General features: G+C 46.4%; 1 protein-coding gene across 4 annotated transcripts in view; it reads right to left on the bottom strand.

Moving 5' to 3' along the window:
• Positions 1-16,987, bottom strand: part of LOC143789275 (piwi-like protein 1) — a 108,418-nt gene that overhangs the window by 68,467 nt on the left and 22,964 nt on the right. For all 4 annotated transcript variants that reach the window (XM_077278980.1, XM_077278979.1, XM_077278982.1 and 1 more), the window contains 4 exons: positions 6,225-6,436; positions 5,885-6,006; positions 1,937-2,017; positions 1,234-1,431 (listed from right to left, as the gene is read on the bottom strand). In XM_077278980.1, the coding sequence (XP_077135095.1) occupies positions 1,234-1,431; positions 1,937-2,017; positions 5,885-6,006; positions 6,225-6,436 (613 nt within the window). The remainder of the gene's footprint in view (positions 1-1,233; positions 1,432-1,936; positions 2,018-5,884; positions 6,007-6,224; positions 6,437-16,987) is intronic.

The raw sequence follows: 16,987 nt of genomic DNA, 5'->3' as shown, positions 1-16,987 counted from the left end.
GGATAAGGTTCTGAAACTCAGGGTGATTAGCAAATATCTTTTGGACGCGTTTAGTCCTTTTAAAAGATACGACGTGTTCCTGAGAGGAAGCAGATTCGTCGTCCACCATTAACGTTTTGTTGACTGCCTCAATAAGGGAGTCAAGGGTCTCCTGACTAACAGAGGAGTCTTGGGTTAAAGATTCCTCCGACTCATATACCGAGTCCCGTACGCTGCGACCCTCAGGGGAGGGAGAGCGAGAAGATCTTTGAAGGAGAGGAAAAATTAAACACAAATGAAAACTGCTCATCATTAAGCGTCAATTACATAAATTTGGTTCCAAAAGTGAAGGAACAGAATGTACCCAGGTGATCCGTTTCCTTCTAGAGGCGCCGGTGCCCACAGAGCGGCCGAGTACGAGGCACATGGCGGCTCTTAGGCTTCTTTCACACTTCCGTTTTTACAATCTGAACAGGATCCGTCAAAATGTTGAAATGACGGATCCTGTGCAGATTGTATATAACGGGTGCACTGGGCCTGTTTTTCCTGACTGACCCGTCGAAGCTATGTGCACTTGTTGTGTATGAGTCTTCGCAGCGGTTTTCCGCTGCAAAAAACGCATACACAAAACCTAGGTTAAAAATTATTAAAAGTAATAATAATAATAATAATAAAAAAAATAAATAAATAAAATAATAAAAAAAAAAAAATCGCAATACTCTTTACCTTCCGGCATCCCGCGCAGCGTTACGGATGCTCGTGATGCTCCCGGCAGCTGGCGTTCCCAATAATGCCTTGCGTGCAATGACCTCTACATAGGCAGCATCAATAGTAAAAAGAGAGAGAGAGCGAGAAAGAGAATTTCCCTGACTGGAAATTCTTCCACGCATGCTCAGTTTTCAAAAGACGGCACAGTCGCTGGATTCCTGCTTTTCACAGTCAGTGACGGATCCTGCACCCATAGGCTTTCATTATAGCCAACGCCGGACAGTGCAGGACCTGTCACTGAGCGATATTCCGACGTGCAGAAAAAACGTTCCTCTGAATGTTTTCTCCGCTCGACGGACAGCGATTTTCCGACGGATCCAGTGCACGACGGATGAAACGGATGGCCATCCATTACAATTTGTCACTAATACAAGTCTATGGGAAAAAACAGGATCCAGTAGAAAAATTAGCTGGATCCTGTTTTTTTTTCAAAAATCAACGGATTTCAACAGGAGAGAAAAGACGGAAGTGTGAAAGAGGCCTTACTTGGTGAGGACGATCTGTCCGATCAGCTCCTTGCAGCAGGCGTCCTGGAACCTCTGAGGGCCACACGATGAGTACAGGCTGCTCATGATGTCGTGCACAGTCTCGTTCCTGAGGACTTTATGGCTGACATCAATGCTCAACATGATGCTGGACTCATACTGGAGGATGGAGGTGGAAAACCCCGGCCAGATGGAGAGTCTGATGGGAGAGAAGACAGGACGGAGGGTGAAGATGGAGGAGAAAAGTAACAGCATCAGTGTGTACAGACACCTACAGGCAACAGCAGGGAGCCAGCAAACAGCAGAAGGATTCTGTGCCTACATACATTACTTATCCTCCAGAGCTGCACTCTCTATTCTGCTGGTGCAGTCACCGTGTACATACATTACATTACTGATCCTGAGTTACATCCTGTATTATATTCCAGAGCTGCACTCACTATTCTGCTGGTGCAGTCACTGTGTACATACATTACATTACTGATCCTGAGTTACATCCTGTATTATACTCCAGAGCTGCACTCACTATTCTGCTGGTGCAGTCACTGTGTACATACATTACATTACTGATCCAGAGTTACATCCTGTATTATACTCCAGAGCTGCACTCACTATTCTGCTGGTGCAGTCCCTGTGTACATACATTACATGCTCCCATGAGTACAGCATGGTCAGTCCCATGTAAACCCTGCTCTGCTGGTTACCGGTGGGCTCGGACTTCGGTGGCGTCGCTCGGGTTGTAGTAGTTGCGTCCTATCTGCTTCAGGTCCATGATCTTCAGGAGTCTGGGGGGAGAGAACAGGCGCTGTCAGCTCTGCAGGTGGAGGACGTGTGTGATCCCAGCAGTGGGCGAGGGGATGTGGGATCCACTGGAAGATGTGACTGAGGTTTTATCATTTTGGGGAACAGACAACAAATAATTCAGGGTTTTTCTTCTTTTTGCTTTACAAAGTGTAACGCAGGAAATGAATCACTTTAGATTTTCACAGATCAGACTTTCCTGGATGTGGCGATAACAAATAGGATTTTTTTAGTGTTCATCATTAATGATGGGAAAGGCGGTCAGATCAGAAGATTAGAGATTTTATGTTTTTTATATGTAGATTTCTATTGTGGCTTTGTGTTTAATATTCTTCATCCGAGACCAGAACTTGTCAGTATTGCCGTATAGAGCAAACGTCACGGCCTCCTATAAAGCCCAGAGGTGCGGACACGGCGTCTAGTGCCACCCTGCAGCCGTGTCACGGAGGGGCCGCTCTGCACCTGGAGGCCCCCCAGTCAGGAATGTGCAGCTCAAATGCAGGTCAGCGATTGTCTGCAGCATGTACGGTGTTAAACAGCGATCAGAGCAGAACGTTTTTAATGATACCACTTTTGTGCAGATATGTTCTTTTGATCGCCCGTTTTTGCATTTTAATGCAATGTCACGGCGACCAAAAAAATGTAATTCTGGCGTTTCAAATTTTTTTCCTCGCTACGCCGTTTAGCGATCAGGTTAATGCTTTTTATTTTTATTCATAGATTGGTCGATTATGAACGCGGCGATACCAAATATGTGTAGGTTTGATTTTTTTTTTTTATTGTTTTATTTTGGATGGGGCGAAAGGGGGGTACCAAATATGTGTAGGTTTGATTTTTTTTTTTATTGTTTTATTTTGGATGGGGCGAAAGGGGGGTGATTTAAACTTTTATTATTTTTAAAAACATTTTTTTTTTTTTTTTACTTTTGCCATGCTTCAATAGCCTAGAAGCTGGCACCACTCGATCACCTCTGCTACATAGCAGCGATCATCAGATCTCTCCTATGTAGCTGAATTCCAGGCTTGCTATGAGCGCTGACCACAGGGGGGCACTCACAGCAGGCCGGCATCAGTAACCATAGAGGTCTCCAAGATCTCTATGGTTACTATGCAGAAGCATCGCTGACCCCCGATCATGTGACGGGGACGGCGATGAGCGCATTTCCGGCCGCGCGGCCGGAAGCGGTAGTTAAATGCCGCTGTCACAGCGGCATTTAACAGGTTAATAGCGGCGGGTGAATCGCGATTTCACCCGCCGCTATTGCGCGCACATGTCAGCTGTACAAAACAGCTGACATGTCCCGGCTTTGATGCGGGCTCAGCGCCAGAGCCCACATCAAAGCAGGGGACCAGACATGCGCCGTACTAGTACGGGGCACGTCGGGAAGGGGTTAAAGGGGTATTCCCATCTCCAAGATCCTACACCAATATGGAGCAGAAGAAAAAATTATTATTAACCCTTTTCTGACCTCGGACAGGATAGTACGTCTGAGGTCAGATCCCCGGCTTTGATGCAGGGCTCCGGCGCTGAGCCCACCTCAAAGCCGCGACATGTCAGCTGTTTTGAACAGCTGACATGTGCGCGCAATAGCGGCGAGTGGAATAACAATTCACCCGCCACTATTAACTAGTTAAATGCCGCTGTCAAACGCTGACAGCGGCATTTAACTACCGCTTCCAGCTGCGCGTCCAGAAATGCGCTCATCGCCGACCCCGTCACATGATCGGGGGTCAGCGATGCGTCGGCATAGCAACCAGAGGTCTCCTTGAGACCTCTATGGTAACTGATGCTGGCTTGCTGTGAGCGCCCCCCTGTGGTCGGCGCTCATAGCAAGCCTGGAATTCAGCTACATAGGAGCGATCTGATGATCGCTGATATATAGCAGAGCCGATCGTGTTGTGCCTGCTTCTAGCCTCCCATGGAGACTATTGAAGCATGGCAAAAGTAAAAAAAAAAAAAAGTTTTTAAAAAAAATGAAATAATAATAATAAAAAAAATAAATAATATATTAAAGTTTAAGGCTACGTTCACATTTGCGTTGTGCGCCGCAGCGTCGGGCGCCGCAGCATCGCCGCATGCATCATGCGCCCCTATATTTAACATGGGGGCGCATGGACATGCGTCGCACTTGCGTTTTGCGCCGCATGCGTCACTGCGGCGCACGCGTCCGGGCTCAGAGGACGCAGCAAGTTGCATTTTTGCTGCGTCCAAAATCAATGAAAAAAAGGACGCATGCGGCGCAAAACGCAGCGTTGTGCATGCGTTTTTGTTTGCGTTGTGCATTGCGGCGCCGACGCAAATGTGAACGTAGCCTAAATCACCCCCTTTCGCCCCATTCAAAATAAAACAAAAATAAAATCAAACCTACACATATTTGGTATCTCCGCGTTTAGAATCGCCCGATCAATAAATCAATAAAAAAAAGCATTAACCTGATCGCTAAACGGCGTAGCAAGAAAAAAAATTTGAAACGCCAAAATTACTTTCTTTTGGTCGCAGCAATATTGCATTAAAATGCAATAACAGGCGATCAAAAGAACGTGTCTGCACCAAAATGGCATCACTAAAAACGTCAGCTCGGTGCGCAAAAAATAAGCCCTCACCCGACCCCAGATCATGAAAAATGGAGATGCTACAGATATCGGAAAATGGTGCAATTTTTGGGTTTTTTTTTTTTTTTTAGCAAAGTGTGGAATTTTTTTTTCACCCAGACACGTTTGGTGTCTATGAACTCATAATGACCTGGAGAATCATAATGGCAGGGCAGTTTTAGCATTTAGTGAAGCTAAATATTTGCAGTTATTTGCAATTTCACCGCAGTTGGAATTTTTTTTCCCATATTCTAGTACACGTCATGGTAAAACCAATGGTATCATTCAAAAGTACAACTTATCCCGCAAAAAATAAGCCCTCATATGTCCATATTGATGGAAAAATTAAAAAATAAAAAAAGTTATGGCTCTGAGAAGGAGGGGAGCGAAAAACGAGCACGGAAAAACGGAAAACCCCAAAGTCATGAAGGGGTTAACAGCGAATACCTCCAATTAGATATGTAGTGTAGTTCTTCTGATTCACCGTGTTGCTCATGTGCAGGGCATTAAGCTTAGGTATCCATGGTTTCAACCACTAACAACTGTCACTATATAAGTGGTCATAACCATGGAAACCTAAGCTTACTGCCAAGCACTGCACATGGGGTAAGCAACACAGCAAATTAGAAGAACTGTACTACATTTGTAATTGGAGATATTTGCTAATTTTATTATTACACCTACTACATATTGGGATAAAATCTTGGAGATGGGAAGACCCCTTTAAAAGGGGTTGTCGAGGATTAGAAGAACATGGCTGCTTTCTTTCATCCCCAAACATGAAGTGTGCGTGGTAACGCAGCTCCAGTCACTTCAATGGAGTTGGCGTGCAATACGACCCATGGTCAGGAGTGGCGCTGTTCCTGAAATAAAGCAGACATGTTTTTCTAACCCTGGACAACCCTTTAACAGTATTATAAATGGAGCGTGAAAGGTGGGGGCCTGGTTTAAGATTTTCCATTGGGGCCAAGGAGCCTAAAGTTTCAGTCTTGCAGGAGAGCCTCCAGATACAGGACAGTTTGCTGATCGGTTCACACCATTACTGTAAAAGGAACACTCCCAAATTATCATGTTACCCCCTCGTCTGACTGCTGGAGAGGAGGTCCAGCATGAACACCTCGGCTCCATTCAAAACGGGTTCTGCAGCGTCCAAATTTGGGATGGTGTGAGGTCCCAATGGTCGGGGAAAGGGGGAGTAACCTAAAATTTTGGGATTAACCCTTTAAAGCCGATAATTTTACAGTCCTACATCACTCTGACCTTCGGAAAATGATGTTGTAGAAATGGAAGCAGGTGGGCGAGGTCGGTGGAAGCTCGTTGGTCAGGGTGATTGTTATCCGCACGTTCTCTCCATTTCGAGTTTGGCTGAACACCTCGGTGACCTTCAAAAACAAACAAAAAAAAATCCAAAACCATCAAATGCAATCACCGTTACGTCAACTACCAGAGAGGAGTGAAAGGACAGATATTGGTGATCAGAAAGGTCATCAATGTCAGATCAAACATGGTCCCAAGTGACCCACGAGGCCTTGTCTGGTTACACGCGGCACCTCCATCACTGCCCTCCATCGATGACCCGCTGTCCTTGGAACAACTTTACCTTATTCAGTCTTTTTGGTAAAAACAACACAGTTCCATCAAACGCCCGGGCCTTCCCGATGGTTTCTTCGTGCTGGTACAGGAGGGCATACCGCAAACGCTTGGACTCCATGGCGGGGTTGAAGTCAACGTGATACTGGTACAGGGCCCACTGTGGTCGGGACACCAGCTTGATGTGGTTGGTCACAAGAGAAATGAGGGTTCCAGAGGAGCCTGCCGATATTAGGGGAGATGGTTATATTTTACCCATTTGAACCAGTCACGGAAGACGACGTGATCAGGCTCTTCTCGCCCTACTACTTGCAACAGTGACCCTATTCCCTCATCTCCTCCAGTCCCTTTCCCTGGCTGTCACCACTCACCTAACAAAAATATTCAACCCTCCCTCTCTCCCGGTATCTTTCCCTCCTCATTTACACACGCCAGTATACTTCCATTACCTAAAAAAAACATCCATTGACAAACTGTGCTACCAACTATAGACCTGTCCCTAATCTCCCTTCATCTCTAAACTCCTGGAACGCCTGGTCCACTCCCGTGCAATCCGCTATCTCTCAGATCACTCTTCTGGACCCTCTACAATGCGGCTTCCTCTCTATACACTCTACTGAAAAGTCTCTAATGATCTACTAACAGCTAAATCTAATGGTCTCTGCTCCCTGCCGATCTCCTGGATCTCTCTGCAGCATGTGACTGTGGATCATCAGCTCCTCCTCACTATGCTCCGCTCTATCGGGCTCAAGGACACCGTTCTCTCCTGGTTCTCCTCCCATCTCTGACCGCTCCGTCACTATCTTTTGCTGGCTCCTTCTCCTCCTCCTTTCATCTTCCCCTTACTGTTGGGGTTCCTCAAGGATCAGTCCTAGGCTAGTTCTCATTGTACACCACCCCTATTGGACAATCACGCCTGCATTATTACATAACACCAGTGATTGTCTTTCACTATCTCCAACATCATGTCCTCCCTCTATCTGAAACTAAACCTGTCAAAAACAGAACCCCTTGCGTTTCCTCCATCTGCGAACCTACCTATGCCCGACATTGCCATTTCCGTGTGTGGTTCTGTCAAGGTGAAAATGTATTTTCTTATATACCTTTGTATTTTTATATATATATTTATACTCTTTTTGTACTTTTATATCATATACTGTGAAACAATAAGTTTTTCCTATCTGCTAGCTAATGCAAATGTAATTGTATTAAAGATGGCCGCTAGTGTTCATTCTTCATTTTAGTCCAGCGTCCGAAGAGTTAACTTTAATTTCTTCAGAAACGAAAGTTAAGGAATGAGAAGAAAAGGAGGATCCACCAGAAGACGTCAGAACAAATCAGAAAGACTGAATGCTAGCTTAAACCCCGCCTAATGCACGCCTTCCCCTAACACTCAATATAGTATTGTGTATCTTAGAATAAAGCCAGTTGGTGTGACCTGCAGACATGTGTGGATGCACGGGGCATTAACTAAGTTTGAACCAGCTACCTGTCTGATTTATTCTTATCCGGTACCAGATGCCCTGCACACATATTAATTTGGAATGACTGGTGAAGGAAGGGTATATTGTCGTTTTACGACCCCGACAATTTTGGCGCGATCAACGTGGGGCGTGGCCAGCGATCCGAGACCCCCTGGACCCATGCCTGGATGTCTGTGGATGATACCCGTAGTGGCTGACCTCGAGGACTGATCACCCTCTTCACACGGTAAGTGGCGATCATATACACTGTATGTGTCACACTTGCTAGTGTCTCAGCCGTTATTGGTTTGTCTGTGGTCTCCTTGGGTCTGGGGAGTGACCGATCGAGTGGTGAGATCGAATGCGATCCTGTGCCACGCTCTGAACCAGCAACTGAGAGACGTCGCATCCTGTGCGATCTCTGTACACCACACCTTCTCCACCAGTCATTGTACTCCGTTCAACCACCCTGCCCGTGACTATTGTCTAGTAGTGAAGTGGAGTGAAAGATTGAGCTACTTGTAGAGTGTGGGGCGGCTTAGAGAAAGGGACAGGAGACGCAGCCTCTGTGATATTGTGCAGGCAGGTAAATAAGGCGTTCCGTGAGGGGACCACCTGTCTAGTTAGGTAACCTAAGACGTTCCGTGAGGGGACCACCTATATTTTTGTGGAGGGGTCTCATTAGGAGGCTGCCTCCCGACTGTTTGGGATATCGTGGCAGGATAGTCTGTTAATCACTGTGTTCAGGTTAGGGACAGGAAACATTGAGCGCGAGGCTCTTTTCCTAGTACGTCGAACGTGAGGCTCCGTACTGTGGAACACAGTGTTGAAGATCGCTGCCAGTGGTTTTACTGCAGAAAATCATAGTATCCTGGGAGCCAAGCTGCGTATCTTAAAGTAGAAGTCCGTACCCCACAAGTTAGATGAGGATGTCGTGGAAGTCAAGACAATGGTCACGGGAGGGCAAGAGACAGTCAAGAAGCTTATCTGCGAGTTGCAGCGAGGCTTAAAGAACAAAGGATGAAAATAGGTTGATGGAGAGGAAGGATCAGATAATATAGAACCCGTATTTGGTTATAAAATGCCTTTGAACTGTGATCTTACAGATTGTAAAATGGCCGCCGTGCCACTGATGATGAAAATGCAGTCCCAGTCAGCGCCCTGTAATGGCGGCGGAAAGAGATCTCCAGAAGCGTAGGTGTGTCCTGTTTGTGTTGTGCAGAATCCAACCTGGGTGGAGACCTGCCTTGTGTGTGCGTATGTGCCATCCTTGGGGCTCCGCCCAGACCACGGAGGATTATAGGAAAGTATTGTTGAAATTAAGTCTGGAAACTGCTGCAGTTTGTGACTGTAGAAGATACGGAGCTTTGTATCAGTGTTGCGTAGTGTACTAGATGGGAGGGGCTGTGTGAGCCGCTGCGCGACCCGTTTGCAATTTTTCCCCTCGGCGCTGCGGGCTAGAGGGATGGGGGGGGGGGTGCAGGCCATGTATTGCATTCCAAAGTTTTCTCTGTCCTTGGTTTAGTAAAGACAAGGGTTAAATCACTAGCTGTAATCATTCTTGCTCGCTCACTAGCCCCCACCTTTGCAGTTGCGAGGTCAGTGTTTCTTATCTCTATGTAATAGATCTCAGTTTCTGCCTCCTATTGTACATGCAAGTCCAGCTTCACACTCCAATACGCCTTTAACCCTGTATAGGAATCTAACTCCCTCCAAGCTTCATCATGTCAATTCTCAGATCAAGAGCTTGTTTTAATTAGAGTAGATGACAGACCCAATAAATATACTTTTATAAAACCTATCCCTGTGGGACCTTTCCCTGAAGTTACTGTTCAGTTCGTAATCTTTTCTATATGTTCGGTAAATTTACTGGGGGCAGATTTATTATTACAGTTCTGCTCCAGGATATAATTCCAAGATGATGGTCCCTGATAGACCCAGATTCTCCCCCAATAATGCCTGTAGAACCAGTAAAAGTGTTTCTCAAACCTGGTGCCCCTTTTTCTAAAGTCCATCAATACCCTTTGAAATATGATCAGGAGCAGTATCTCAAGGGGTAAATACAAATGTTATTCGATAATGGTGCCCTGATACCCTGTGTTTCCCCATGTAACACGCCCTTGTTTCCTGTTGAGAAAAAAAAAAAAAAGACCCCACCCGGCCAACCCCCTGTGTACCGGCTGGTACAAGATCTACAGACAGTTAATGCAGTTACTGTTCCAGAAACTCCGGTGGTGCCTAAGCCACATACTCTTTTGTCCCAGATATCTCAGGATGCTGCTTGGTTCATAGTTATCGATCTTGCCAATGTCTTCTTCAGCATTCCATTACACCCAGATTGCCAGTTCTGTTTACATTCATTTATCAGGGATGACAATTGACGTGGACAGTTATGCCAAAGGGGGGCCAGTCATAGCCCAAGAGTGTCAGGCCTACCTTGCCACTTATGGCCCCTTGCAACCAGGAGAGACTATGGCCACCCCACACGATGTATATAGTATCCTTAACCAAGTACAACCTGGCCACATGTCCATGGCTGGACAGCTGCGACTTCGGTGTGCTATTCTCATGCCTACTAATGTGACTTTGAAAAGGTGCACTGTCCTGAACCCCGCTACTTTTCTCCTGGTTCCCCTGGATCCAAAGGGGGGAGGAGTAGGTGACATATAGGTGACATGAAAAAAGGACACTCTTTTTCTTTCTAGAATGGATCCAGAGGAACAAGATTAGGTTTCCAAATTACATGATTGTCTAGAATTGATGTCTCAGGAAACGGCTGGTCTCTAGTGTGCCTATTCTAATGCTGATTTTGAGCTTTTTGTAGATGGATCCCGTCACCAAGATGACCAAGGACGCTTCTGTACCAGATATGCTGTGGTCTCAGAACATGAGGTAATCAAGGCAGAGTCAATGCGAGCTCATATGTCTGCACAAGAAGCAGAGCTCAAGGCGCTTACAGAAGCAGAGCAAACTAGCAGAAGGTAAGACTGTAAATATCTACACTGATTCCAGGTATGCTTTTGGCATTACACACGGTTACGGGCCTATCTGGAGAGCCAGGGCCTTCCTGACAGCAAATGGCCACCCCTTTAAACGTGCTGAGGCAGTCCAGCAACTTATGAATGCACTACAGCTTCCCACCCAAGCAGGCATCATAAAGGTAAAGGCACATACAAAGGCACTGGTGGACGGACAAAGGGTAATGCACTGGCAGACCAGGTTGCGAAGAAAGCAGCAAGCACTCCTGTGGCCTCTCAAGTACATCACCTAGACACCCCACCATCTCCACTTGTGTTGAAAGACATCTTAGCCCGGTTACAAGAACAGGCAAGTAAGGAGGAGAAAGATAGGTGGCAAAAGATAGGGGCTTGCTCTGATACCGTCACTGGACTATGGGGGAGGGGTGAAAAGGTCTGCCTACCACAGGTACTGTACCCAATGATGGCACAGGTTCTGCACGAGAATGTGCACCACTCGAAGACGGCCATGTGTGACACCCTACAGAAACAATGGATTGCCCACCGGGTTTTCCACCTGCGCAGAAAGGCAGGTACAGAGCTGCATGATATGTGCCACACATAATCAGGGTAGGACAGTGAAAACCCCATCCAAACACACTCCCCGGCCCTTTACCAAATCCAGAGACTGCAGATTGATTATATTCAGTTGCCTAGGGTAAGGACGTATGAGTATGTGTTGGTCTGCATTGATTTATTTTCAGGTTGGCCAGAAGCCTACCCAGTTGCCAAAGCTACGGCTAAGACAACAGCGAAGAAACTGATGGCTGAGATCATATGCAGGTATGGAGTTCCTGAAGTCATTGAAAGCGATCGGGGTACCCATTTTACTGGAGAGATCATGTCAGAGGTAATGGCAGCACTGGGGGTAAGTCAAGCATTGCATACTCCATACCATCCGCAGAGTAGTGGAAGAGTGGAAAGACTAAATGGAACTCTTAAGCTTAAAATCCAGAAGACAATGGCAGAGACTGGTAAACCATGGACAGAATGCCTTCCTCTAGCTTTGTTTTCAGTAAGATATACCCCAAACAGGAAGACAGGACTGTCACCGTATGAGATTCTGTTTGGCAGGGGCCCCAATCTTGAATGTTTCTTTCCACAACAGTTGCAGCTCAAGTACCAGGACTTGACTAGCTATGTGCAGGCCTTACATGGACACCTTGCCAAAGTGCATTTAACCGTTTTCAGTTCTTTTCCAGACCCAGACAAGGTTCCTGGACACCATCCCTTTGTGCCAGGAGACCTGGTGTATGTGAAAAAGTTTGTGCGCAGAGATTGTCTCCAGCCGAGATTTGAAGGACCTCACACGGTGATCCTGGTCACCCCCCACTGCAGTAAAACTTGAAGGAAAGAGCACCTGGATCCACGCCTCACACTGCAAAAGAGACCGAACCAGTGTTTAATCACAGAAGTGACTGAAGGGAAATGTTGCTGTTGTTTTTGATCCTGGAACTGAGGGCTATCCTCGCCCCTACCTCTTCGGCCCCTATTGCAAAAATAAGAATCCTGGCCCCACTATTCTCTGGGTAAACCTGACAGCCCCGGTGAATATCTGGCGATTTGATTTCTGTGATGTAGTCAAGTGCTCCAAGACTGATGGTAGAGGGAATTATCCAGTTTTATATGTGTGTTACCAGAAATGACAATGATAATTGTTATTATTGGACAGATGCTGCCTGGAATACAGGGGATGATTGGGGATATAAACCTAGCGAAGCCATGTTCCCTAAGGATAGAGCGGGTAGGAGTCTTCGTGAGAGAATGCATCTAACAGCCCTTCTGCAACCACCTAGAGGCTGTAAATGGGGTAAAAGTTGTCACCCCCTCCTCCTGAATCTTGAAAACCCCCAATCTGCTGATCTGCAGACGTTTGTACTAGGAAGGCATTATAATTATGTATTTAGTAGTGGATACTATGGGAATTTAGGCCATATACAGCTCCAGGATATTAGTTTCAGACCAACCAAGGCCCCTGTTACCAGTATACCTAAAACAGGCCCAAGTGAGCGTTTGCAAAGTGTAGTTAATGAAGTGATACCCATTCCAAGTCTCAGTTGGCAAGAGGTTTTCTCCATATAAACACAAACCGCCCCAAGGAAAAACCTATGGTTAGAATGGGTGAGATACAATGTAAAAGTTCAGAATATCTCTGTAGGATGTATTGCTTGTGCTGCTGCGAATATACACCTATACACACATGCATTGCTTTTCCCTGATGACAACACCACTGCCTGTGTCATGAATCTGTTGAAAGGTTTGAAGCCCACTGATTGCCCAGATTATGTCCTACTAATTCATGAGAAACCCAAACTTAAGGTCCCAGGAGAAGTAACCGTATTAGCTGACAATTACACCTGCTATAATTCCCACGACACCACAGGTACACCAGTAGGGATCTTCGAGACAGGTTTCTGCAAAGAGAACAGTTCTCTAGATACTGATTTGCTAATTAAACATACACAATATATGTACACCAAAGATACCTGATGAACCTACCAGAAAGAGGAGAAGTCTCGATCAGCTCCACATGAGTTGTGAAGAAGATCCACTGATATATATTAATGCCATTGGAGTGCCAAAGGGGGGTGCCTGACCAGTTTAAAGCCCAGAACCAGATTTATGCCGGCATTGCTTCTATAATCCCACAGGTGCAGATTAATAAAAATGTTGAATGGATCAAATATATATATATATTACAGTGAACAAAGATTTGTCAATTATAGCTGTGATGCCTTTAAGGGTATAGTTGAGGATTTGGGCCCTAACACTTGTATGACCCGTGCTGCAACCCGACCTAAGAGTATTACACTGAATCCTGTCCAGACAAGATCACATGTAGTGACATAAGAAGCTGACACAGGATTGTGGTTGGCGGATAGTGGGGACATTAACTTTTAGGAGTAGGCAGACAGTAATCCTTTTGGGAAGGAGCTGTAGACCAGCATGTCATGTCGCCCCCACCACCAGAGAACCAACCACATCAGGTAGGGTAAGACAGATACAGGAGTATTATCCCTGGAGGCCCTCTGACTAGCTAGCTATGCAAAAACAATTGGCTGACCCTGAGAACCAACCTTTCTCATTTTACAAACAAATAATGACAATATGATGGATGTATAAGTGCACCTGGGCAGGCCTAGGTAGTTAGTGAAAGCAACTCCGACTGGCACCTTCCTCAATCAAGAAGTAGACCCACCAGAGTACGATGGTACTGATCCAAGGGAGATCCCTAAGTATGTCCCCCTCAAGAGAGTAGACAGAACCCCCCATTCTCAGATGATGCTAAGAGATTTAGTTTAGGGACAGTGGGAGAACTCCATGTGAGGTTAGTGAAGGGTTCAGCTGCCTGGAGGCCTCTCGCTAGGGGAGAGTTTCTGAGGTGTCTGGATGAAGAAATCCATCTCCCCTTTTCCCATCACATGGACAGTCTCAAAGGATCTTTCTTTAAGGGAAAAACTTAGTGTTTAGGGGGGATTGTCAAGGTGAAAATGTATTTTCTTATATACCTTTGTATTTTTATATATATATTTATATTCTTTTTGTACTTTTATATCATATACTGTGAAACAATAAGTTTTTCCTATCTGCTAGCTAATGCAAATGTAATTGTATTAAAGATGGCCGCTAGTGTTCATTCTTCATTTTAGTCCAGCGTCCGAAGAGTTAACTTTCATTTCTTCAGAAACGAAAGTTAAGGAATGAGAAGAAAAGGAGGATCCACCAGAAGACGTCAGAACAAATCAGAAAGACTGAATGCTAGCTTAAACCCCGCCTAATGCACGCCTTCCCCTAACACTCAATATAGTATTGTGTATCTTAGAATAAAGCCAGTTGGTGTGACCTGCAGACATGTGTGGATGCACGGGGCATTAACTAAGTTTGAACCAGCTACCTGTCTGATTTATTCTTATCCGGTACCAGATGCCCTGCACACATATTAATTTGGAATGACTGGTGAAGGAAGGGTATATTGTCGTTTTACGACCCCGACAGTTCCACCATTACACTCCCCAGCAACATGCCCGCTGTCTTGGGGTCATAATTGATTCATATCTTTCATTCACCCCCCACATCACTGGCTCGCTCTTGTCATCTACACAAAAACATTTCTAGAATTCGACCTTTTACTTTCAACTCGTATTCATTCTCGTCTGGACTATTGTAACGCTCTACTAATCGGCCTCCCTCTTACTAAACTCTCCCCTCTCCAATCTGTCTTGAATGTAGCAGCCAGGATCATATTCCTCACCAGCCGTTACACCGATGCCTCTACCTTGTGCCAGTCGTTGCACTGGTTACCCATCCGCTACAGAGCTCAATATAACTTATCACTCGCACCCACAAAGCGCTCCATGGCTCAGCACCACCCTACATCTCCTCCCTGGTCTCAGTCCACCACCCTACCCGTGCCCTCCGTTCTGCTAATGACCTGAGGCCAACATCCTCAATAATCAGAACCTCCCACTCCCGTCTCCAAGTCTTCTCACTACCCAGGATAATACGATTAATCCCCAATACCCACAGTTTTAGGCCATGTTCACACAGTGCGTTTTTTACCGCGGAACCGCGGCGGTTTTGCCGCTGCGGTTCCGCAGCTGTTTTCCATGCAGGGTACAGTACACTGTACCCTATGGAAAACAGGACACACTGTGCACATGGTCCGGAAATTTAAAAAAAAAGCCGTGCTGAATAGCTCCCGGAAAAAAGAAGGAGCATGTCAATTCTTCTTCCTGAACCGCAGCGGTTCTGCACCCATAGACCTCCATTGTGAGGTCAAAATCGCAGTAAAACACGCAGATCAAAAATATATCTGCGGGTTTTACTGCGGTTTGTGGTGCAGAACCGCTGCAGCAGGAAGTGCGGGGAAGCCGGCGGAAGTGCGGGGCCGGAAGTGCGTGGGCGGAGAGACATGGAGGCATACCGTCGCATGGGGATCGTGTCGGCCGTTTGATTGATTTGGTGTGTGTGTGTGTGTGTGTGTGTGTGTGTGTGTGTGTGTGTGTGTGTGTGTGTGTGTGTGTGTGCGCGCGTGTCCCCATGCGACGATAGTGCCTCCATTGTGCTAAGTCGCCGTATGGACTACTACTCCCATCCGGTATTAGGATGGGAGAGTTGTCCCTGTGTCCGGCGACTTAGCACAATAGTAAAGTTACACAAAACACCTACACACAATACACATACATGACACACAGTACAGTACATACAACACATAACAGAGTATATACTCACCAACAGCACACTTGTAGGCGAAGCCCTCGATCCTCCAGGAAAAAATCACAAAATAATAAACCAAATCCATACTCCCTGTCCGCAGAATCCATAAAACGAGTGTCCCACGCCGATCGGCTGCTCTCCGGCGATACACTGCCAGGAGCGAAGCTCCTAGCAGTGTATCGGGTGCTGTCCCGGAGCTCAATGACTCCGGCGTCTCGGTTAACAGCAGTACAGCTGCGTTGAACTTTCCCACGCAGCACTGCCGTTAAGCGAGAGAGCCGGGGTCAATGACCGCCGGTAAACTCGCGCATGCGCAGTGACACACCGACAGGAACTATGGCTCCTGTCAGTGTGTTGCTGCATCCGTGGAGAGCAGACATATCTCTGGATGTGTCTGTTCTCCATGGAAAATCTTCGTGGGATACGTGGCACTTAAATACGTGGCACTTAAATACGTGACACGTGTCACTTATACGTGATACGTGTCACTTAAATACGTGACACGTGTCACTTATACGTGATACGTGTCACTTAAATACGTGACACGTGTCACTTATACGTGATACGTGTCACTGAAATACGTGGCACGTGGCACTGAAATACGTGGCACTGAAATACGTGGCACGTGGCACTGAAATACGTGGCACTGAAATACGTGGCACTGAAATACGTGGCACGTGGCACTTAAATACGTGATACGTGGCACTGAAATACGTGGCACTGAAATACGTGGCACTGAAATACGTGGCACTGAAATACGTGGCACTGAAATACGTGGCACTGAAATACGTGGCACGTGGCACTGAAATACGTGGCACGTGGCACTGAAATACGTGGCACGTGGCACTGAAATACGTGGCACTGAAATACGTGGCACGTGGCACTTAAATAGGTGGCACGTGGCACTTAAATAGGTGGCACGTGGCACTTAAATACGTGGCACTTAAATACGTGGCACGTGGCACTTAAATACGTGGCACGTGGCACTTAAATACGTGGCACGTGGCACTTAAATACGTGGCACGTGGCACTTAAATACGTGCCACGTATCACGTGGCACTGAAATACGTGATACG

Source organism: Ranitomeya variabilis, unplaced genomic scaffold (assembly GCF_051348905.1).
Source record: "Ranitomeya variabilis isolate aRanVar5 unplaced genomic scaffold, aRanVar5.hap1 Scaffold_159, whole genome shotgun sequence".
In the NCBI taxonomy this organism is placed as follows: domain Eukaryota; kingdom Metazoa; phylum Chordata; class Amphibia; order Anura; family Dendrobatidae; genus Ranitomeya; species Ranitomeya variabilis.
Note: the sequence above shows the minus strand (reverse complement) of the source record. Positions and strands in the feature narration are given on the sequence as shown.